This window comes from Pinus tabuliformis, chromosome Q, assembly GCF_031772625.1.
Source record: "Pinus tabuliformis cultivar Carrire ecotype Pingquan chromosome Q, CPIR1, whole genome shotgun sequence".
In the NCBI taxonomy this organism is placed as follows: Eukaryota; Viridiplantae; Streptophyta; class Pinopsida; order Pinales; family Pinaceae; genus Pinus; species Pinus tabuliformis.
In genome coordinates this window covers 890,177,091-890,202,106 of record NC_142296.1, presented here as the reverse complement: position 1 = coordinate 890,202,106, position 25,016 = coordinate 890,177,091, and the positions used below count along the sequence as shown (strand labels likewise).

The 25,016-nt window shown below is 38.6% G+C and overlaps 1 protein-coding gene across 1 annotated transcript in view; it reads left to right on the top strand.

The window, feature by feature from the left end:
* Nucleotides 1-25,016, top strand: part of LOC149222327 (putative pentatricopeptide repeat-containing protein At3g23330) — a 139,004-nt gene that overhangs the window by 27,901 nt on the left and 86,087 nt on the right. Inside the window, exon 3 of the mRNA XM_089387569.1 lies at nucleotides 13,878-14,079. Within this exon, the coding sequence (XP_089243695.1) occupies nucleotides 13,878-14,079 (202 nt within the window). The remainder of the gene's footprint in view (nucleotides 1-13,877; nucleotides 14,080-25,016) is intronic.

Sequence of the window (25,016 nt, the reverse complement as noted above, 5' to 3'; positions counted from 1 at the left end):
GCCTTCACCCTTTGATTGCAGCCTTCATGTCCTGTGTATACATGGTCAGTGTATGAATGCCCAACGCATATACCATGAGTGTTCCATACATCATTGTGTCCCATAATATATATGACTGCGATCCATATAGCGTATCTCCATTGCCATAGCTGCGTTATCCATAAAAACATATATATGCATTTCCATGATTACGTTATTTTCTTGCAGTGCTAGGGTTTCACCATGTATCATTTCCTAAACAACATATAGAGATGAACAATGAATCATCTTCCTACGTAGAATTAGGGCATCATTTGCTGCTAGGGTTGCTTCTAGACCAACGTATTCTTGGTGATTCTCCTTCTCCAAAAACCCAAGAAATGGAGAGGAGATCACCTTGAGAGTATGTATAAATGACATCAAATTCTCTTATATTTATACCAAAACGTATAGGTTGAATAGACATGACGTTTGGGCTTCTTGAGCCTACATAAGTTGTTGGTTGGCTAGATAATAAATCCATAATCAAAATAAATTCATATCTCCATAAATACTTATCGGAATCGGATGATCTTTGGATCAATCCTACACCTCTTAACGAGAGGGATCCAATAAAAATATCAGCTTCCATAAATAAGATGACCCGCGTGGAGTTGGCCCTAGTTTCCAATTTAACACTCCCTCTCAACTAGGAAGAATTCCATCCGATGATCCATAAGTCCGTCTGTACTATCTCTGCCATTAGCGCCCTACACTGCTCAGCTCTGCTAGCTCTGCTTTGCTCAATTTAGCTTTGATGAACCATGAAGAAGAAGAATTGATTGAGAATGTCTCATAACATTCTCCACTGACCCGAAGTCAGTCTCAGAGTTCGTACCATTGATCCCAGATGAGTCTCAATCGACCCAAAGTCAGCATCATAGTGGGTACCACTTCTACCATTGGTCCCAGACCAGTATCGTAGGCTTACAGAGGGTATCGCTAGTCCTAGACCAGTCTCAACCAACCCAAAGTTAGCATCATAGTATGTACCACTCTCACTGGTCCGAGACCAATCCTGCACTGACACGAAGTCAGTCTCAGAGTATGTACCTTTGGACCCAGACCAGTATCATTGATCGTAGATCAATTGAGGTCATCCTAGTGTAGGGAGTATGGTAGATACAACGATGTGTCCATCGGTACTACTATGGTCCCTAACTTCATTTCCCTACTCATTGATCAGATGAGAGGTACTTCCCATGAGTCCCATACTGCATGGGTAGGATGCCTCGACAGGAGAACTAATCAATCTTGTCCTCACAGGAGATCACATCAATCCTACTACAATCGCCATGGAGAACACATCAATCTAGGCCTCACAGGAGAACACATCAATCCTGCTACAATTGCCATGGAGAACACACCAATCCAGGCCTCACAGGAAAACACATCAATCTTGTTGCAATCACCATGGAGAACACATCAATCTAGGCCTCATAGGTGTTATAGACATTTTTGTGCCTTACAGCATTGAGCATGAAATGTCCATAATCTAAGGGATCCAAAGTCCCTAAACATGTTGTTCTTACCCCTAGAGGAACAAGGCTAACAAACCACAACAATTCACAGAAGTTCTCCACCAGAAACTACTCAAAACAAGTCAATTCATGATCAATTCAGTGGCTCCACTAGCTGTCTGCGCTGAATGTCAAAGTCAACACTGGCTACGTGCACTGCAACGCAGGTAGAAGCACTACTAGGGTGCGCTGAGCGAGAGTTGACATGTGGCAAGTTCATTCCACAAGGTGTCAAAACCCAGGAAGCTTCCAAAATCTTCCTCAATGACACTTGCCTCAGGGAATTCGACTATGATGAGTAAGAGGTTCCAAATCTCCAAGTGGAAGCAAGAACCTCCAAGTGGAATCAAGAACTGACAGAGGGAGAGGACACTAGTCAGATCTCAAGCTGACTCATCCTCTCTCCAAACATCTATATATGGATCTCTCCTCCATGAGATCTAGAGGCTAGAATTTTGTTATTGCAAAGAATTGTTGTTGGTTTGAGACTGGAATCATTTGGTGCTTAATGCTTTGAAGGGAGGTGAAGATAGGAATTCCATTTTGCTGGGAAGGAGATGCTAGATTGGAGCCCTCTGGGTTGTATCTCTTCCTGAACCTTGTTATTCATCAATAAAGCTATCTTGGTTTCTCCTATATACTGATGTATCTTTGATGTATGATTGCATTAGTATGTTTAGTTTACTTCTAATCCTGAACTAGTTATGTTTATGAATCTATGTCTTTGTGTAGTGTTCTTCTCTTGTAATCTTGCAGAGACCTGTTGAAGCTGGGCGAGCGAGAAGACAAGTAGCTGTGAACTCCCAAAGAGAAGAGAAACCGGATCGAGGGACAAACGGAAGACACCGGTTAGTCTATCCATCTCTCTTCATTCTTAATTCATAAAGGAAGAATACTAGAATAGTTGTCTCTGTTTGTTGCTAAGGCACTGTCACACCTTAGGTGGATAGGATCGTCCTGCATAGGCATTTTTCCCCACAAAAAATTGGCGACTCCGCTGGGGAGATCTGTTTAGTCATTTTATTTGTGTCTCTATCATTATTTGCTTCATAGACTCAATAGCAACAATCGAACTGCACCTGCTCTTCTCAGATGCAAAGTAGACAGTTGCTGCTTTAATCCAATCACTGGATTTGCCTATGATCTGAATGATGCACTCACAAATGATTTGATGATCCTTTGTGATAGATCTTAGTACTCCCTCAAAGCATCCCTTTGATTGTACCTTGCTTGTTGCTTTTATTTGGCCTGAAACCATTGATTAATCAGCAATCTGTGACCCAGAACCCAGTGAGAAACTCTCGTTTCTCCTTCAGCGCGACCCCTGTGAAGGGACTCTACATTTCAACGCAGGTCCCGTGAAGGCCACCTGCGCTGAATGTCAAAACCCCAGTGTTGAGGTTGTGCTGATCCAGTTTGGCCTTGTGTAGTTGGGGTTCTCTGCTCTGTGTTGCCCTGTTTTGATCTCTGATTTTTGCAGCCTGTAACAAGCATAGGTACCAGTCTGATAACTCCTTTTCTCTGCTTAAATTCCGCCTCCTTTTGTACAAAAATACTGTGAGTGTTTTTATTTGTTTGTGGCATCATTTATAGTTTTCCTTTGCATAAGTGAAATAATCATCCTGTAGCCCTTGATTTAGATCTGTTGATTGTGATCTTAGGAGAGAGTTCATTAGCTGTTTACAGCTGATTATACATTTGCTTTTGCTTATTGGTTTGAGTTTGTCTCTTTTAAGTGTCGAAACAAGTGTTCATTTCGAAAGTCGTAAAGTGTTGTAATCTCTTCTACCCTTTCTGATTTCGAAAAAGTAAACTTGTTTGTACTTGTCATTTAAAAGCAAATTCAAAGTTGTACAAAAAGCTTTCTTTGTAGGCATCAATACTAAGAAAGCGGAAAACAAACACCTGCATTGTGCATTTGCATCTTGATAGTTTGCATGTTGGATTTAGGGAAAGTGCATTAGAGTGTGTTGATTGCTCTTTGAGAAAAGATGGTGTCTTTCTTTTCCCTTAGTAGCTAGGATTTTCAAAGATGAAAAGATATAAAGCTTGCTTATCATCTTTAGACTGCATTTAGGAATTGTATCATACATCTCGTGGTGATCCAGAAAGGCAAACTTCTAAAAAGATCAACTTAAAATAAACTGAATGAACTTAACAACGCTTTGCAACATAACGCACAACATAGAGGTCTAGGCTAGAGACGTGTTCTGGCGTCGTAAAGCCTGGTGACTGTCGATCTTGTTGAAGGTGGGTGATTCCTCCTGAGGGACGATAGCGCCAGTACGGATTGTGCTCCCACGTACCGTCGCGTATATATTGGGAGACCCCTATAGGAATATAACCTTTATCCTTAGGAAGCCGTGTCGACCGCCCTACTGATCGCAATGCACTGAACACAGCATTCAGGAAGATCGACCGCCCGTACCCTAAAAAGTATTCTGCGGTTTTGCGAAAAGTTTGGCACATCCTCTGCCTAGAACTCTAGAGCAGTTCCTTTTGGCATTTTTCAGACTCTATAACGGAAAATGTCCATCCGAGCATTTGTCACTTCGGGCTCGTTAAAACATCGAAGGAGACTAGAGTCATCTTTAGCTTTTTCTCGACTCTTTAAAAGTGAAAAAGCAAGTTGTGTCTAAAGCGTCGTTAACAATTTATTTTAAACGGAACAATCACCCTTTATTCCAGCGTTGATCTTTAGGTTGAAAAGATGGAGCCCACCAACCAAGGAATTCCCCTTGGTGGAAATCCTAGTCCCTTCTCCTCTTGGGGAGATGTTGGTGCGCCCCATATGGCCACATTGTCGCTTCCAGGACTGACATTTGGCCTGCCGGTCTGGCTCTTTTCAACCAATGTCGTTCAAATCACCACTATTCCTGAACAGTTGAGTCAACAGTTAGACCAGACAAGAGTTAACCACCAACCTTCTACTTCATATAATTCTTCCTCTCCTCCTTCCTCTTCGCTTGACGGAACTGGTAAAACAAAAAACCAGGTTCCTAAGGAGAAGAAGGAAAAGAAGAAGAAAGAGAAGAAGAAGAAGGAGCCAAAAGCGACTGGGGGCAAACAAGTGTCGTCTGACAAAAATCCACACACAGCACTGACCAGGCCTAAATCGCCATGTGTCATATGCAAGGGAGACCACTTCCACAGAGATTGTCCCTGCATCCCTCAGATACTAAGGGACTGGTCTCCCCGTTTGCACAATTCGGTGGCGTCAACCTCTCATAGCCATGTTGACTGCACACCGTCAACTAGTGGGAGTGAAGCCCCAGGACAGAGAGGGAAAGCTAAATTTCCCTACAGACTGTGTGAAGGAAATCATGCCATCCACCGTTGTCCCTTCTTAGATGAGGCAAAAAGAGTTTTGGAATATCGCCCGATTTTACGAGCGCAACTTCCTCCTGGATATCAAAAACTCTTGCCAAGTCCTTCACTAGTTGAGAACCCGGCTAGCCCGCTCAGGTGGTCAGCCGAAGCTCCTATCATTGGAGATGAACCGTCTGAATCCATACCTGACGAAAGTCAAAAGGTTGAGGTGGCAGTTGACCCGGTTTTGCCTTCAGAGTCCCTATCTTCGAATGATACTATCACAGAGGAGAATAAAGACGACACCGTCCAAATTCTCTTCATCAACACTGACTCCGATGAACAAGGGGGCAATGCCCCCATTCCTTTATCGTAGGAAGGAAGTTCGTCAGAGCGTTATCCGGCCATATATTCGGTCCCACCACCAAGCAACCTAGTTGTCTCGTTCGACTGGAACCAACTAGGCAGACCCCGATTGCCAGCAAGCATACCATTCAGAATTATCGTTCAAATATACAGAATGGTAATGGCTGGCACTATCATTGATGAAGGGGCATCTGTGAGTATCCTTTCCTCTATTGCTTGGAAAGCACTTGGTTCGCCAACGCTTTTGCCTGAAATGAGAAATCTAACAGGCTTTGATAAAGGAACCAGTCGACCTTTAGGGATCCTCCCCAATGTGCCCATAACATTGAAAGGGAAGACTGTTCAAATGAACGTGATGGTCGTTCAAGGACCCTTGGATTATAACCTACTCCTTGGACGAGACTATATATATTGCATGGGAGCCCTCGTCTCCTCACTCTTTAAAGTAATGTGTTTTCTGCATGAAGGAAGAATGGTCAAGCTCGTGGACCAACTTTCGTTTCCCGGATCACACATCGCAAATAGTCGTGTACCATCCCTAAATGGTCTATTCACGCAAGAAGTGTCTCAACCCACGGTCCGTCCTCCTGATGAGCGCGAGTAATCCGGGAGGATATGACTGGAACCCAGGGGGCATGTGTCCTGGTCTGTTTCGGCAGAAAAAATCTGGGTATAGAGTAGGTTTCCGCGGGAGAATATGACTAGTCTGTACCCCGTCCGTCTAGGAAGGGGGTTATTCTGGAATAAGATTCTTTTGTCAAAGTTATGTGAGTTGGTGGGCTACGTCGCTCACCTCTGTCTATTTCGGTAGACAATGCCGAAGAAGTGTTTTGTTTGAAAGATTAACGAGACAATCTTTGGGTAACCTGAAAGAGGTAAGCCTCTCTCGTTAAAACAAATGTTTTGACGGAAGAGAAGTAGAGGTAACCTTGAAACTCTGTTTTATACCTGGGGGCATGCAAACCTTTCGGAGTGCAAGCAAGGGGCGGCTATTTATTTTTTAAATTTTTTAGGTCCTTCCCTTTAAACCTGTAGGTCTAACCCTTTAAACTCATAGGATTAGTCGTTTCCGAACTTGCATAACGAAAGGATCCGGAGCAAAGCTTACGTAAGATCTAAGATCCCTAAAAAATAGCATCTTCAATGAGACACTCTTATCATATGACTGGGTTAATCGAGCAGTTTTAGCACACAGTTCATGCTCGTTAAAAAATAAACGCAAGATCCGAGCAGTTTTAACGCAGACTTCATGCTCGTTAAAAAATAAACATAAGCAATGAGCAAGTGTTTCCACCAGCGTTTAAGCTCATTTTAAAATAAAAAATGAACCACTACCCGGTAAATAACCACTGTGAATGTAACCTTATCAGCCATTAAAGCCTTGGTCGTGTTTGCACCGTCACCTCCACTTTTCATTTGGCCGATCGTTCACCTCCATATGATTGTTTACCCATTTTGAGGAACAGCTGTGAAGAGTGATTTCACCTAGCCATCCTTGTGACACTGTCGTGATTGGAAAATTCCAACCTGTACCTGGAATCAGCTGCTAACCCTGTTTATCGCTCGTTCCTCAAAAGACGAGTCTTCTTTAAGCTCTTTTCAACTGACTCGTAAAATATGAAAAGATTGTCGAGTCCTTGGCCTTCCAGCTCGTTAAAGGGACAGGAAGTGCTATCCCTCCTCTAGATTTTAATCTTTTTGGACCTGAGGGATTATTGCACAAAAAGATCGAGCGCTTGTTTTTTTCGGCTCGTTAAAACTATAAAAAACTCATCCCTTTTGTATTGTTTTATACTTTTTCGGACTTAAGGGATTAGATGACGAAAAAGGAATTTTGGAGTTAACTTTATGTACCTTTTCAGACTCTCTAAAAATGAAAAGGACTGAGTTATCCTTGTCGTTAGACTCGTTAAAATCATTAAATAGCGACAAACTTGTCTTTAGACGAGAACGAGTTTCACTATTGCTAGGCTCGTTAAAACATAGCGATGGGCTTGCCCGAAGGGCAGGTTATAGAACAAGCATATGTTATCCTCCTCAAGCTCGAAAAAAATAAAGAGGTACTGGCCAGCAATGACTGGGGAAAAATTGGGAGAAACTCAAGAAAAACTTTGATGGTAGCAAGTCGCTCTTGAACATGACACTTTTCCTCCGTACCACAATCGGGTTGGGTTGTTTCATTCACCGGCCACATCACCATGGTCTCGCCATACCATCCATATTTGGGGTAAGGCTACCAATCCATCGCATCAGTGTCGCCATATGTTCAAGAGAAGTCGTTCAGAAAAGTCAACCGTGTCCCATCCACTGCCATACATTATCCTTCATCCTTTCATGACTGCCACCCTGAATCATATGTCACAGATCGTTTTCACCTCCATCAAAATCATTAGCTCCGTTCCGTGTCATTGATGTGGGATTCATTAAGGCCCTCCTTTGATGGATCGCTTCTTGTCGACTTCAGCTCATTATCCAAGAAGTTGATTTAGGAACAACCCTTCAGTACTTTGAAGCTTGCATGCCTCAATGGCAAGTTTCTCACTTCCGGCAACAGGTATACATCAATGACCTTCGACCAGAAGATTTTGTGTGGTGTTTGACGCCAAGTCCTTTATTCACACCACGTGAATTGTACTGCGGTACCTTGAGGGTAATTATCATTATCGGTGATTCCTCTCGCGCTTGTTAACGGTTTACCTCATTGACCGGTAATCAAGCGATGTCTTTCCATGTTTGACTTCAGAACATTTCTCACATGGATCGACTTGTACTTAGAGTGAAGATCGAACGAGTTTGAAGACCCCGGATCTAGTTTCATCCATCCGAGCTACGATATATATTCAGGAAAGATAAAGACATTGACAAGTACATCATTGCAGCAGATAATCATCCTACCCAAAGGATGATAATTTCATCAAAATTATCAGTCTACCATCAGACGATTGTCTGTTCTATGTACAGAAAAATGAATTTATAAAGCTGAGCATGGGAATGCCCGCCTCAGCTAGATCATGAAAGCAGTATGAAAAATAATGTATTGTATTGTATCTTATTACAGGTCTCCTCCCAGCATTGGATGAACTTCGGATCCTCCTGGATAAAGCATTTCACCCGATAAACGGCCTCATACTTTAGGGGGCAACTGTTATAGACATTTTTGTGCCTTACAGCATTGAGCATGAAATGTCCATAATCTAAGGGATCCAAAGTCCCTAAACATGTTGTTCTTACCCCTAGAGGAACAAGGCTAACAAACCACAACAATTCACAGAAGTTCTCCACCAGAAACTACTCAAAACAAGTCAATTCAGGATCAATTCAGTGGCTCCACTAGCTGTCTGCGCTGAATGTCAAAGTCAACATTGGCTACCTGCACTGCAACGCAGGTAGAAGCACTACCAGGGTGCGCTGAGCGAGAGTTGACATGTGGCAAGTTCATTCCACAAGGTGTCAAAACCCAGGAAGCTTCCAAAATCTTCCTCAATGACACTTGCCTCAGGGAATTCGACTATGATGAGTAAGAGGTTCCAAATCTCCAAGTGGAAGCAAGAACCTCCAAGTGGAATCAAGAACTGACAGAGGGAGAGGACACTAGTCAGATCTCAAGCTAACTCATCCTCTCTCCAAACATCTATATATGGATCTCTCCTCCATGAGATCTAGAGGCTGGAATTTTGTTATTGCAAAGAATTGCTGTTGGTTTGAGACTGGAATCATTGGGTGCTTAATGCTTTGAAGGGAGGTGAAGATATGAATTCCATTTTGCTGGGAAGGAGATGCTGGATTGGAGCCCTCTGGGTTGTATCTCTTCCTGAACCTTGTTATTCATCAATAAAGCTATCTTGGTTTCTCCTATATACTGATGTATCTTTGATGTATGATTGCATTAGTATGTTTAGTTTACTTCTAATCCTGAACTTGTTATGTTTATGAATCTATTTCTTTGTGTAGTGTTCTTCTCTTGTAATCTTGCAGAGACCTGTTGAAGTTGGGCGAGCGAGAAGACAAGTAGCTGTGAACTCCCAAAGAGAACAGAAACCGGATCGAGGGACAAACAGAAGACACCGGTTAGTCTATCCATCTCTCTTCATTCTTAATTGATAAAGGAAGAATACTAGAATAGTTGTCTCTGTTTGTTGCTAAGGCACTGTCACACCTTAGGTGGATAGGATCGTCCTACATAGGCATTTTTCCCGACAACAATAGGAGAACTAATCATCCTGCTACACAGGAGAGCGAATCATCCTGTTCCACAAGAGAGCAAATCATCTTGTCCCACAAGAGAGCGAATCATCTTGTTCTAGTGTGCACCACTAGGGGAGGGTGAGTCACCCTGTGGTCGTATGTTGCTTCAGTAAGAACCGCAAGCCCCCCAAAGCTCCCAAAGCTCAATGTATGCAACATGCAGGACCCTTTTACAAAGGTCTCTCGACGACTCCAAGTCGTTTGGGAAAATCACAAATTTGATCTTTCCCTGGGGCTCTGACCTATACATCATCTCAATGCGATGGAGCCTCCTTGCTCATCGACTTACCATATCCTAGATAAGGTAGTCTCTGCTGTCTATCAGCTGGAGCAATTGTCGAATACAAGATTCCTTAATAATCAAATCCCACCTTTGGTTGTTACAGAGAATCACAGTGGTATGTGATCAAAACAACTCACTGAAGAGATTCCCCAACCAGGTAGCTTCATATGAGATCATACTCGTAGATATGTATCCAGTCTCGGCGGTGCTTATGGTAACTAACTTCTACTTCCTTCTCATCCATTATATTGAAGTAGAATCCAAAGAGAAACAACACTAATAAGTGCTCCAGTGATCCTTCACACTACCTGCCTAATCAGCTTTCGAATAATCTTGCAATTTCATATTTTCGGCAGTGTATCTCAATCCATGAGAGATTGTGTCCTGAAGACATCTCAGAAGATTCTTAGCACCAATCTAGTGAGGCTCAACCAAATATGAGCTCACACTCAAAACATATGTTCAGACGGAGGTTCACCAAGAACATCAATGCGAATGAGTTTTAGAAACTTAGAGGCATTTCCCAAATCAAGTCCGACATCACTACCATATAACCTCTGAAAGTTAAGATCCTCAAGGCAGTCATAGGCTAGTAGTTTATATTTCCATATTCAAAATCCAACTCCCTCTGTCTTCTACAAATGAGAGGGTATGCACCTATCAGACATAGGTTTCGGTATGAGAGGTCTGACATCCACAACCTTCAGATGGTTTGGATAGATTTCACTCCTAGTGAATCTCAGCTTCATCAGACAGTTGTTGATCCTCTCATACTATGCTTGGGGTGTCTTGCTTCAAGCCATAGAGGGCTTTCTTCCACCTGTATACATGAGATTCATGTTCATGAATCTCAAACTCCATGGGTTGTTCCAAACCTTTGGACCTGCTACATGAGGGGGAATGGTCCCATTGTAAGATTTTCCTTCGATACATCTCAGACATGTACCTTCATGCTCTTTTTGAATTCAGGCATCTCTGTCACCATCTAACTCATAGACCTCCGGTGTCGTGTCAATGGACATGGTCCCCAGTGGACTTCCTGCAACTTGATACAACCTTGAACTCAACAACATCTTCAAAAATTCAATTTTCAAACACGTACCTTTCCATTGATGAATTCCACCATAAAACCTTTTACTTCCATTCCCTTTGCGGGATAGGTGGCATCGGCTCTAGGTGTAATCCCATGATTTTTTCCATCTCTATCAAATTAGAGAGTGTACCCTTCTATCCGAGGAAGTGCCTTGAAGAACTACAATCAATATGCTAGATTCCCAAATAATCTGAAGGAGAGGGCCAATACAAGATAAAACTTCTTTATCTTATCAGAAGCAATATTTGATTCTTCTTACATGGGGTTCCTTGCTTCCTTGAAGAGTCAGCCATGTCTTTGATGACCTGCATCTCTGTCATTCAGACACTCCTTCGCATAAGGGCCAAACTCATAACCAAGACATCTACCTTTCCTTCCACCCTTAGATCCGAACTTCCCAATGAAGTGATCTTTAGGTATGCCATCAGAAGTTCTGCTACGCCATTCTGATAATATGCTCTGCTTCCACTTCACCCTTAGTTAATTTTGAAGAACCCATTGATCCTTTTGCCTTGTCCAAACTTTCTTTGGTGATTGCTCTTTCACTCTTGCTTGGGCATTGTCTTCACCTCAACTCTGATTCCATGTTAATTTTTGGTATTTTCTATGCTAGAGAAATTTATTTAATTTTTCACAGTTAGAAATCACATTCGAATTAAGATAAACTATAGATAGAATATAAATATAAATCGCAGAAGACAAGCCAAGACAAGAGGACACAAGATGTGGTGCTAGCTAGGGACAAACCCCAAAATGTGTGGGGAAACCCTTGATCAATTCTTCTTTTATGTTCTTCAAAGTTTAGCAGAGAAAAAGAGAGAGAGAGAGAGAGAGAGAGAGAGAGATAGTACATTTACAACAAAAGTCAACACTTTGACTTATCTATATCTGAGCATAGATCATATCCTATAACGATGAGATCAATTGAAGACATTCTACTTCAACTGATTCTCCAAGGTAACTCCTTCACCTATCATCGTGATGCATCTGTTCCTCTAGCTACACCACTGCATACTACACCATGCTGCACTAATCATGATTATCATCATGCTAGCCATGTCCATGATCTTATCCATCATAATGCTGCTTCAAACTAATGTGCACCATCATCAATCTGCTTCCCTTTCTAATGTGCATCATCATTATACTACTGCCTCTGCTCCATGTATCATTGTACTACCCATGCACATGATCTCATAGTGCTGCCCATCATGTTGCTGCCTTTGCCTTCTTGTTGCTTCATCATGCTGCAACAATTGGCTTCTGTTGATATGAGCCTTAGATACTTGCTATGGCTTGCAACCTAGCAAAGCAGCTAGGGTATAGATCCTATTCAGCATACTTCTCAGCCTATCCTTCTTTCTGCATTAACAGGTCTCCATGTGTTAACAATTTTCCATTACAACGTTTACAAGTCTCTATTACAGTGTATGGAGTTTCTCCATGAACCAATGTATCATGTTATTGCCATGACAACGTATGAACATGTACAACGTATATGGCATCACATTGACTGTGTGTAGAAGTCTCCTGTTGCAGTGTATTAACTTAGGTTTATGTACAACGTATATGGCATCACGTTGTACGTGTCTCCATTGTTGTGTATATGCATTCCAGACATCATTGCATCCTATGACTGTGCATATGACTTGTATATATCTACATTCAATATGTCTGTGTCCCATGAATATGACTCTCATGCCCAACGTATATATTGCCAAGACTGTGTTGTTACTGTGTTAGGTTAATGCCAAGACTGCGTTCACCATTAACTGCATATGATTCATGAGTCTTCATGTCCACGTAGAACATTTCTTCATTGTTATGTATATATATATGATGCCATCATATATATATATATATATATATATATATATATATATCTGTGTTATTTGCCTGCATATATAAATATATATTTCATTGTTGTATCATAGCCTGCGTACAGCTATGCATTTGGCCAACATTGATGTGTTCCACGTATTTCTTTAAACCACACTGCCTGACTGCATTGATGCCCATGCTATCTGACTGTGTTGATGCCCACGCTCTCTCTTAAACCAAACTTTCACCTTGACTACTGCCTTCACCCTTTGACTATAGCCTTCATGTCCTGCGTATACATAGCCAACATATGACTACCCATCGCATATACCATGAGTGTTCCATACATCATTGTGTCCCATAATATATATGACTGCAATCCATATAGCGTATCTCCATTACCATAGTTGCGTTACCCATAACACCATATATACGCATTTCCATGACTAAGTTATTTCCTTGCTGTGCTAGGGTTTCACCATGTATCATTTCCTGAACATCGTATAGAGATGAACAACGAATCATCTTCCTGCATAGAATTAGGGCATCATTTGCTGCTAGGGCTGCTTCTAGACCAATGTATTCTTGGTGATTCTCCTTCTCCAAAAACCAAAGACGTGGAGAGGAGATCACCTTGAGAGTATGTATAAATGACATCAAATTCTCTTATATTTATACCAAAACGTATAGGTTGAATAGACATGACATTTGGGCTTATTGAGCCTACATAAGTTGCTGGTCGGCTAGATAATAAATCCATAATCAAAATAAATTCATATCTCCATAAATACTTATCGGAATCGGATGACCTTTAGATCAATCCTACACCTCTTGATGAGAGGGATCCAATAAAAATATTAGCTACCGTAAATAAGCTAACCCACATGGATTTTGGCCCTAGTTACCGATTTAACAAATATAGTTTAACTTGGAGGTGTTTAGAAGATTCATTTGTGAATTGAGTTGCTACAAATAAGCTTCTTATCTTAATTTAGTGAACTATGTCAAATACCTAGGTTTTATTTATAGTTTTGTTGAGTTAATGGTTAGTGGATGGCTTGATAATACTTTATTCTTGATCTGGATTCCCCTCGGATTCCGGCAAACAGAAATTGTAGACCTCAATAATACAATTAATTCTCTTGTCAAACCGTGCCTCAGTTACCTAGGGTACTAAATTTATTGTGATTTCTTTATCTAGTTTGTAAATTACTCTGTGCAGAGGGAAAGCAAAGCTTTGTAAATCCTCCTCTGAGTGAGCTCGAAGTCGATCCTAAAATGAATTTGATAATTAAGAAAGAAAAGAAATTGCAATTCAATGGCTTGGAACTTATTTCTTCTGAAAATTTTACATCCTGGGCGGTTATGGAAGTTGTTGGATCATGTTTAACAAACAAGTATTCAGAAGGACTCCCTAATAAGAGGTAAGTGCCCAAAGATATAACTTGGAATGTGAAGAATGGCACCATCATGATTGTGATTGTGTCTGAGCTTCTTGGTAGTTTCTTCTTTCCACTTGGTAATTTTTTCTTGTTAAACTTAGTTTCTCTTAGCTTTTGGACCTATACTTTTTAGTTTCAATGTTTGACATGTGTGTAATGGTTTCTGGGTTCAGTGCTATAGTGTAGAGACCTATAGTTTTTGCATGAGTATCTATTATCACAATGATGGATACATTTGTTGGACACTTTTCTATATTTATTCACTATTGTGTTGGGTTGGGATTTATCCCATGAATATAATATGTTGGCAATGAATTCATTGACCAAAGTGAGAGGCTTTGCTAGAAGAGGGCCCTCAAAGCATTCCATCTTGACAACAGTACATGGGGTGTTAATTTTCAACCATTATCTCAATCCCCAGCTAATTTTTTAATTTATACATATCTCCTCCAACCACATCATCTCATTATGGTGTGTATGGTTCTGAAGTACGAACCTCCTTTGATAAGATTATCATTCCTATTTGGGCATGTAACATGTGAAAATTTTCTTTGCAACATTTAGGGTTTGGACTTACTACATGGAGAGCATCTATATCATGGATAGATGATAGAAAAAAGCGAGTATTTGCTACATCAATTTACTTTGAATCAATTCCATATCGTCTAGATGAGTCCACAGGTGAGCTCACATTTCTAGTCTAATAATAATTACGAGGGAAACAATTCCATCATCGACAAATATTGAACCAATATTTTGGGGAAGTGTTCAAAATGTTAATGGTCAGGTTTGTTTTCTTGGCTTATATGACTCATTGACTGTGAGATGCTTGAGAAGAATGCCACCATTTTCAGGATCAAGCTTATCATTGTGGGTGCCAGTGCATATCCACGAGATATTGATTACCCTCGCATGAGATAGGTATTGAAGCTAGGTATTTCTATAGATCTTATAGTGGAATTCCTTTCAAAAATTTCCCTTTCCAACAATGTTTATTCTAGCATATTTTATTAATATCTTCTTATAGTATGTAATGTTGGATTTTTTTATGATTTTTAGTACTAAAAAGTTTGTGGTTTGGGAAGATTTCCAATACAATTGGGGCATACTTAATGATGGAAATGGCACACATAAATGGTCTCATCGTTGCTTCTATAATGGCCATTCCATTTGATTTTTGTGATGTAGTAACAACTAGAACAAACAAGGTGAGTTGATGCTATTAATTTTCTCTGCACTTCACCCTTTCGATTAAAAATATGACTATATTAGATGGATCTTTTTTTGGATCTATATTAATGCTATCTATTTATGTCATTCCCCCCTTGTAGAAGAAGAAGAATCCCATTAATGTTCAAGAAACTATGAAGAACCAAAATAAATATGCCATTCCCATCATAGGAGGTTTGATTATAGAGTTAAGAGGTGTAGATTTTCTGTTTGATTCTCTTACATGTTCTTTGATTCAGCTTCCTGTTTTCATTTTTTTATGTTCTTTCTGTTTCTTATCACTACTAGATCAAAGCTTTGAAGAAACTCATTATGTTCCTTGAATTGTTTGTCAATTGTTTCACATTTTTCCTTTCATTTTTATCTTTATGATATTGTTCATTCTAAAATACTTTTGGATTGGAGGGTTGTGATTTTTAGTATTTATGAGGTCCTTAGGGAGGCATGATATTCTTCAAGAAGGAACCCATATTGGGGGTTGACTTAGAGACAACCATCAAAAATGTAGTTTTTCCAGGGTTACAAGTCAATCTGAGTTCTCCTTCCTTTCCTCCATCATCCATATATTTCCCCTACTCACTAATATCATAATACTGGATATATCAATTTTTTGTATCATTTTGTTTCTAAAAGATACATGAAATAATTTGTGGCTTTCTAGGGAGGACCACATAACCATACCATAGGAGGGTTGGTTTTTTGTTTACAATGGGATGTAACTACAAAGTTCAAGGCTTATCAAGTACAGGTGTAGCACTCTCACATGTATAAGCTTTTGTAAAATTCATTCATGTGAATTATTTTTTGAATGGATTTTGTTTCTTATCAAAGGAAAAATAGTTTTAGTAAGTTGTAGAAAATTTCTGAGCCCTTGCAAAGAGCCTAATGGATTTGGGTTACAATTTGGTGTCTGGTGGTAGTAAAAATCACCTAGTTCTAGTTGATTTGAGGCCCTTGGTAAGGATGCTCTATTCATATGTTGGAGTACACAACCTACTTGAATATTTATTTCTATTAGATTTAGTTGGTTGAATATAACATGGTATATATTAATGGGCTTGGACAAGGCATTACTAGTGCAATAGTAGAGGACGTTTTGGATGTTGCTTCTATCACACTGAACAATAATTTGTACCATGTTACATGAATTTTTTCTTTGTATATTTAGATGTAAGAGATTCATTGATTTTCCTTTCTCCATGGGATGATATAGCCTACTTTAATACCTTACATTTTCAGGGGATAAAATTTTATGGTTCCTGGTGATATATGCATAGGGACTCCTGCATTAACCACCCATGGGATTCTTGAGGATGACTTTATTAAGGTTGCATATTTTATCCACGAGGTGGTGCGGATAGCCATTAAGGTTAAGGGCTCTATGAAAAGTACAAAATTAAAAGATTTTATATAATTTATTAAGTCAAACAATTTCCAGCTACAAAATAGCATTTTTGATCTCAAAAAGCGGGTTGAATCATTTGCTAGCCAATTTCCATTGTCTGGTGTTGGCACTGAAAATCTTAGTTAGATATATGACATGCTCAGAAGATCAGAAGTGTCCTTTATTAACCTTTAGGTTGGGCTTCAGTGACGATAAATAGGTTAGTAAGATTTGGTTCCATGTGTATATTATAGTGATGAATAATGTTTCAAGCTGAATTTTGTCTAAATTTATGTGCTTTCCCAACATTGGCATTAACAGATTCTATTCTAATGTGTTGGATGTTGAGTTTGCCATTTTATTTATTAGCAATTATGTACGGAAATCTTTTTGTTCATCACAAGAATTTTGGGTTGAAAAATATTGATAACTTGTATGGAAGATATTATAACATTTATTTATGTGGTGTGACTATGGATATTTTATATAGCCTGGAAAGCAATATTCCATACTTCTCAAGGGCCCAGGTATTGGGCCAATTACACAGTTTCATAAAGTGTGTTCACTAAGATACTTCTACACATGCACAGATTCCATGTATACATGACACATTTGCAATCAATTGGGCTTCTAAGATTTTATTGTTACATTCATCATCTCACATAGGCTGGCAAGAATTGGTCCCATTTGTAGATTATAGCAATGAACCATGTTGAGATCTATATTTTTCTTAAATTTATGTGCTTTCCTAGTATAAGCATACAAATTATGTTTTGGTGTGATGGATGTTGAGTTTTCTATTTTATTTATTGGAAAAAAAAGTCTACATAATTTGTACGGTACACCCTTTCAATCCTTCATTTTCCTAAGAAGTTATCTAGAATCTCTTCTATTGGTTATGAATAAGTAATAGGAATAGTAGGCATAAATACTTAGGTAGGAATAAATAGAAATAAAGTGCTACTGTTACATTTATTGTACACACCCTTTATAGAATGAATTTACCACCTTATCCATGGTTTATAGATAGAATTGGCATAGCTTGAGTAGGTATTTACACAGGGTTTGATTATTGTATTTACCACTTTACACACAGTGTATGTGTTTCATTTGACTAGTTGACTACTCTTACTGTTTTGAATTATATTAGTATTAGTTAGTATATTAGATTGATTGGGACTTACACTATTAGGAAGCTACATCCTGAGTTTATTGAGTCTATAGAATCAAGCTCTCATTTAGTCTATAGGACAGAGGAATGCAAAGTATATAGAGACAAATTTGAGAGCCAAAAACACAAAAAAAATAAGTGGAGTATTTGATCTAATTACTATTGGATTCACTTATTCCAAACAAGTGTATATAATTTGTTATGGAGTTTTATGGGGTGAATAAAAAATTTCAAGGATTGTTGGATTAAGGCTATGAGACGGGATGTGATGTGCCTAAGGACTGTAAAATATGCCATGACTAGGTGGTATGCATTTTGCCAAAATTGCATAGAACTTGTAACTGGTCCCATACAACCCCTTGCGGAGGTATGTCAGTCCACGAGAGGAAATGTCACTTGGGGGAGTTGAACCCAAATGGGTGTGATAACAACACCCCTCTTTCACTGACCAGGTAAGACCGTGTTGACAACAATGTTTATCTTTTGATTTAATAGTCTTATGGTCTTAATTGTCTTAACAAGAGAGGGTATTATTCAATGGAATCATAGTATCTAAAAGATGAACATGGGCTAAGCTTTTTTTCAAAATATTTGACTCTTGAATGCTCAAATTTTTGTGTGACCACCAAATGCAAGGCCTTTCAACCAACTTGATGTTCAAAGTAAAGCAAATTATAGTGAGTGCAATCTCACATTGCTAGAGATTGTTTTCAGTTGGAAGTGCTGAAAAGAATAATGGGAGTTTGCCAAACAGGGATTATGAAACATATGAGTAACTACTTCTATACCTTGGTGAACTTTCATTTACATATACATATTGTTACGAAACCAACTCACAAAAAGATAGAAAAGATAGTTGAACGCCTTAGAATTCAGCCTCTGGATGCTTCTATATAAAATTATCATCCTCCCATGTGGAATCTTCAGCGGATAAGTTCTTCCACTTGATGAGATACTCTGAAATGGATCGATTTCATAGTTGTCGAGTTCTTATTTCTATGGCTGCTTCCGGTTCCAATATAATTTTTCCTTCCTCGTCAAGGTCTGGAAATATTGTTTCAACTGGGAGCTTGTCACCTATAACCTTCTTTAAACATGAAACATGGAAAACTGGGTGTAGTCGAGAAGCTGTAGGAAGCTCCAATTTGTATGCCATAGTACCAATCTTTTGCAACACCTTGTACGGACCATAATACTTTGATGACAATTTGTTATCCTTCTTAGCTTTCTTGAGGGACATTTGTTTATATGGTTGTAGCAGTATGAATACCCAATCACCTACATCAAAACTTCTTTCACTGCGATGTTGATCTTCCTGTTGTTTCATTCTATTCTGCACCAACATGAGGTTATCCTTTAAGAGTTGGAGAACTTGTTGTTGATGCTCAATGTGATGTTCCACTGCTTGAACCTTAGAATTTTCTCTTAAATATGATGTGATGGATGGTGGCTGATATCCATAAAGTGCCATAAATGGGGTCATTTTTGTTGCAATATGGAAGGAAGTGTTATACCACCATTCAGCCAGAGGCAACCATTTGACCCATTATGTCTGTTTATCAGATAAAAAGCAACGAAGATATCCTTCCAAACATTTTTTTACTATCTCCATTCTCCCATCAGATTGCAGATGATAAGATGAGCTATGAGCTAACAGAGTACGAAGACAAGAAAATAATTCTGTCCAAAAATTTCCTGTAAAAATGGGATCTCCGTCACTTACAATAATCTTTAGGTTTCCATGTAGCTTTTGAATTGTTTCCATAAATTTCATAGAAATTGTACTGGCTTTAAATGGATGTGATAATGCACAAAAGTGTGCATACATGGTAAGTCTGTCATCTAACACCATGATGACACTCTTTCCCTCAGACTTGGGTAAACTTGTGATAAAATCTATTGAAACCTACTCCCAACATTTGCTTGGAATGGATAAAGGTTGTAATAGACCTGGTGTCTTAATTGTTTCAACTTTATTTTGTTGGCATACCAAACATTCTGCCACAAACTTTTGAATATTTGATTTAAGGCCATCTAAAAAGAATTCCTTCTTAACCTTGTGGTAAGTTTTTAAAAATACTGAGTGACCTCCTAAGGGAGAAGCATGCAATTCCAGAAGAATCTTTTGTTTGATTTGGGAATTATTACAGAGGTATAAGCGATCTTTGTACCATAACAAATCATTTTTCCAACTAAATGTATCAGCTGTACTGGAATCTTGTTGTAACTTTTGAATAAGTTCCCACACTTCTTCGTCATTCTTCTATTCCTCCCTTGCTTCGTTTATCCAAACTGGTTGGATAATAGAAATGGCGCACAACAATGCTTCCACATCCTCATCCTTTCTTGAGAGTGCATTTGCCACAACATTTTGCTTCCCTTTTTTGTATATGATTTCAAAGTCATAACCCAACACCTTTGTGACCCATTTTTGTTGTTCTTTAGAGGATAATCTTTGTTATAAAAGGTATTTAAGGCTATCATGATCAGTTTTTACCTTGAAGTGTCTTCCCATTAGGTAGGGTCACCATTTCTTAAGTGCATGTAGTATTTCCAACATTTTCTTCTCATAAATAGCTTTGCGTAAATATTTTCCCTTGATTGGACGACTTTCGAAAGCAATGGGTCTTTCATCTTGCATTAAAACATCACCAATTCCATTTCTGGAAGCATCACATTCCACAATAAATGTTTTTGTGAAGTCTGGTGTAGCTAAGACCAGTGCTTAGCACATTGCCTCTTTAAGATATTTGAAGGCCTTTGTTGCTTCTGGAGTCCATGAAAATGCATCTTTCTTCAACAATGTTGTTAGAGGTGGTGCTATTTTCCCATAATTCTTAACAAACTTGCATTAATAACCTGTCGACCCGAGAAATCCTCGAAAATGGTTTATGGATGTGGGGATTTCCCATTCCTTAATGGCTTTAATTTTTCTAGGGTCTACCTTAACTCCTTCATGAGATAAAATATGACCCAGATATTCCACCTCTTGTACTCTAAAGAAATATTTAGATCTTTTTGCATATAATTGTTTCTCCTCCAATAATTGTAGCACCCTTTCAACATGTTCAACATGATCCTTCCAAGACTTGCTGTAGATTAGTATATCATCAAAAACTACTAACATTTATTTTCTGAGGAAGGGTTTGAAAATGGAATTCATCAAACCTTGAAATGTAGAAGGTGCATTGGTAAGGCCAAAAGGCATGACCAAAAACACATAGTGACCCTCATGAGTTCTAAATGCTATTTTTGGAATGTCTTGAGTCTTCATTCTGATTTGATGATATCCTGAACGAAGATCTAACTTGGTGAAGTAAATTGATCCATGCAATTCATCCAATAATTCATCAATGACATGAATGGGAAACTTATCTTTAATAGTGAGCTTGTTGAGCTCCCTATAATCCGGACACATGCACCATGATCCATCCTTCTTGTGCACCAATACTAATAGAGCAGAGAGAACTTTGGCTAGGTTGAATTATACCAACCTCAAGCATTTCTACAACCATACCTTCAATTTCACTCTTTTGGGCATAGGGATATCTGTACGGCATGATATTTGGAGGAACACTTCCTGGAATCAAATGAATAGCATGATCATGATCACAAATAGGTGGGAGACCTTTGGGAGTCTCAAATACCTTGGAATGATTGTCCAAGACTTTTTGGAGATCTGGAGAAATAGATGATTTCGATGTGGAAACATCTAGCGAAAATAATTATGCAATTACACCTCGTTGTTCCTTTTTTAGAAGCTTTGTTATACTGTTAGAGCTTATTATCTTTCCTAGTTTCCCTGAAATGCCCATTAATTCAACTTCCTTTCCTTCCGCATAAAATTTCATGAAAATTTCTTGAAAGTTAAAAGCTATTGTACCCAAGGATTGTAGCCATTAGACTCCTAGTACAACATCAGCACCTCCCATTGGAATGGAAAGCATTGGGCTTTTCAATAAATATTCTCCCATGGATAGCTTGATATTATGGCACTTTCCAGAGAAATTTATTGTTCCTCCATTTGTAACCATCACTTGACACTCTGGTGCTAGATATAGGAAGCAATTCAATTCTTTTTCTATCTTACAATGAATAAAATTATGGGTACTTCCTGAATCAATCAACACTATTACCTTTTTCTTCTTGATTTGTCCTTCTATCTTGATGGCTTGAGGAGTGGTAATTCCAGCCAATGCATTACAAGATATGGTTGGATTCATTTCTTCTTTATCTAGGCTTTGTTCCTAGATTATATCCTCTTCTTTTTACCTTTCTTGCTCCATTTCTTCTTCCTCTTCACAATCTATGTAGAATAATTTCTTCTCAGCACACTTATGACCTTTACTGTATTTGCTATCACAACTGTAACAAATCCATTTTTCTCTTTTTTCTTCCAATTGTTGTGGTGTCAACCTTATAGGTTGTGGAAGGCTAGCGGCAACAACACTTCCATCTTTATAGTTGTGAGTGGTGTGCTTCCTGGTTGCCATAATTTTTCTTTCCATTTTTCTTGCTAACCTGAATGCCTTCTCTAATGAATCAGGTTCCCAAAGGTGAACATCATGTTGGATATTATTCTTTAACGTCCCTATGAACACATCAATCCTATGCTCCTCTGGAGTACTTTTTACCCTTATGTTCAATTTTTTGAACTCCTCAATGTGCTCCATTATTGAACCCTTTTGTTTGAGACTTATCACTTGGCTAACAAAAGTGTTGCTTTTTGTATCCTCATAATGTGCTATCAATTCTTCTGTAAAAATTTCCCAAGTGATAATTTGTTTACGAGAGCAAAGCCATTGATACCATACAAATTGATTTGGTTCCAAATATAAAGTTGCAATACGTACCTTTTGTGTGTTTTTCACATTATTGAGATCGAAAAATTTCTCCATCTATAATATCCATGTTGCGGGATCCTTGCCATCAAACTTCATCATATCGATGTTTGGAATATGGTGGGTATTTGATCCAACATTAGATTCTATGGAATCATGATTAACATTTCTTTTGTTCTCATCATGAGTTTCCTTTACTACCCCTTTACCATTAGTGACCATTTCTTGTAGCAACTTATTAAATTTTATCTTCAATTCTTCCATATTATCATCAATGCCATCCATTTTAGTGTCCATGCCATTCATCTTAGCTTCCATGCCTTTCTTTAAACCATCCATCTTAGCTTCTACACCTTTTTGTGCAAGTGACACTTGTTGCACTTGGTCTTGTAATTTTGATATATCATGTTGCACTTCTTCCTCTTCTTCATGAGTCATGCTAGAGATTTCAGGTTGCTCACTAGGTGTTTCCATTTTCTTTCCCCGGGGTATCAATTACCGATAATAATGCTTTACTATGCCCTTTGAATTCCCTCAAACTGATTTTTCAAACCAAGTTTATGCAAAAATTAAAAAAACTACACACCTTTTTTCACTTTGTAGGAGCTTGATATTGAATCTGATGTATCTCTGTAATTTCGAATCATCCATTTCTGAAATTGTGACCTGTAGTAGCCCTCTACGTCCTCTTTCCAATGCCACCAGTTTGATCCAAATTAGATTCTCCAAGGAAGAGTTATGCACAATCTCCCAAGATGACTTGATTATAGACCTTTCTAGAAGAGCGAACTTGTATGAAGTGCCAGATGTCACTGTTTCGACCTTTGACTCTAAAAACTATATACAAGAAACTATATTCTGTCCTCTTTCTATACCTTCTTACAAAATTTCAATCTGATGCTCAGAGAGAACGTTATGACGATTTTCCTCAGATCACTTGTTTGGAATGTAATTTAGGAGTCTACAAAAATACCAACTTGCTCAGATCATATCTCTGGAAATCTGGTGCGAAAAGCTCTTAAATTCGGACCCAAGGTTTAGCGCAATTTCGTCTCAAATGGGTTTTTTTTTTTCACTTCTGAAATGGCGCAAAAAAAATGTTATAGCGAAAATTCCATGATGACCTATTTGGAGCAGCGAAACCCTAGAATCCAAAGCTCTGATACCAAATGTTATGAAACCAACTCACAAAAAGACAGAAAATATAGTTGAACACCTTAGAATTTAGCCTCTTTGAGGGGGAAACCTCCTTTACATTACACAAATGAATAATTCTTCGAAGATTCAAATGACAAAACTTCCTTTCTATATATAGGAGACTAAGGGGTCACAATATAACCAAGCCGACCTAACAATAATATAAAGGAACAAAAATAACAATAGAGAATTTTATGGGGCACAGTAATAACAATATGGGGACAATAGGGGAACAACAATATTAATAAGGGATACAACTACAATATTAATGGGGGCATCACTAGTATTATAAGGACCTAACACATATATTCTAACTAATCTCTCCTTGAATTAACAGGATCTAAAAGATTTTGTGAATGGTGGGCATGGTGTATTGGGATGTTTCCATTAACTCAGGTTCTGAACATCATGATTGAGTGCCAGGTTACAGGTAAAAACTTGGCATGTTTTGAATTAGTAATAATTTCTTTCTCAATGAAAAATTTTCATCTGCATATACATCCTAGCCGGGCTCTCTCGAAAATGGAAGAATATAAAACTTTTGTTGTTGTGTCATGGATGGCATAAAGTAATATGATTTAATTAGCTCAGGTTTTCATTAGGTCAGGCATTGAAGATCAGGATTGAAAGTTGTCTACAACCGTGGTGGTTTATCAAATAGTAATGGTGTTTTAATGAGAAACCTTCATCTACATGTACATTCCAACTCGACTCTTTCAGAAATGGTAGAATGTACTTTTGTGTTTTGAGTATTATTGGTCGAACAAGGTAACATTATTTATGCAACTCGATTATTGCATAGCAACCATGATTTTCCTATGTCTAGTCATCATCTCAAATTATTGTGCTTGTTTTTTATGGTGCAGATTGAAAAATTCAGAGTTTTTTGCTTTTGATCAGCTACTCTAATTTTTCAATGGGAATTTATGTCAGCAATGTGGTGATTGTGCATGATTTGTTTTAATTACTACATAGTTGTTATGATATGTCATTCATCAAAAGATAACATTTTTTTCAATCTGGATTATTTTTCATTACTCCGCTACCAAAACACAGAAGTCCCTGCTGGGTTATGCATGTATTTGATTCTTGGGAT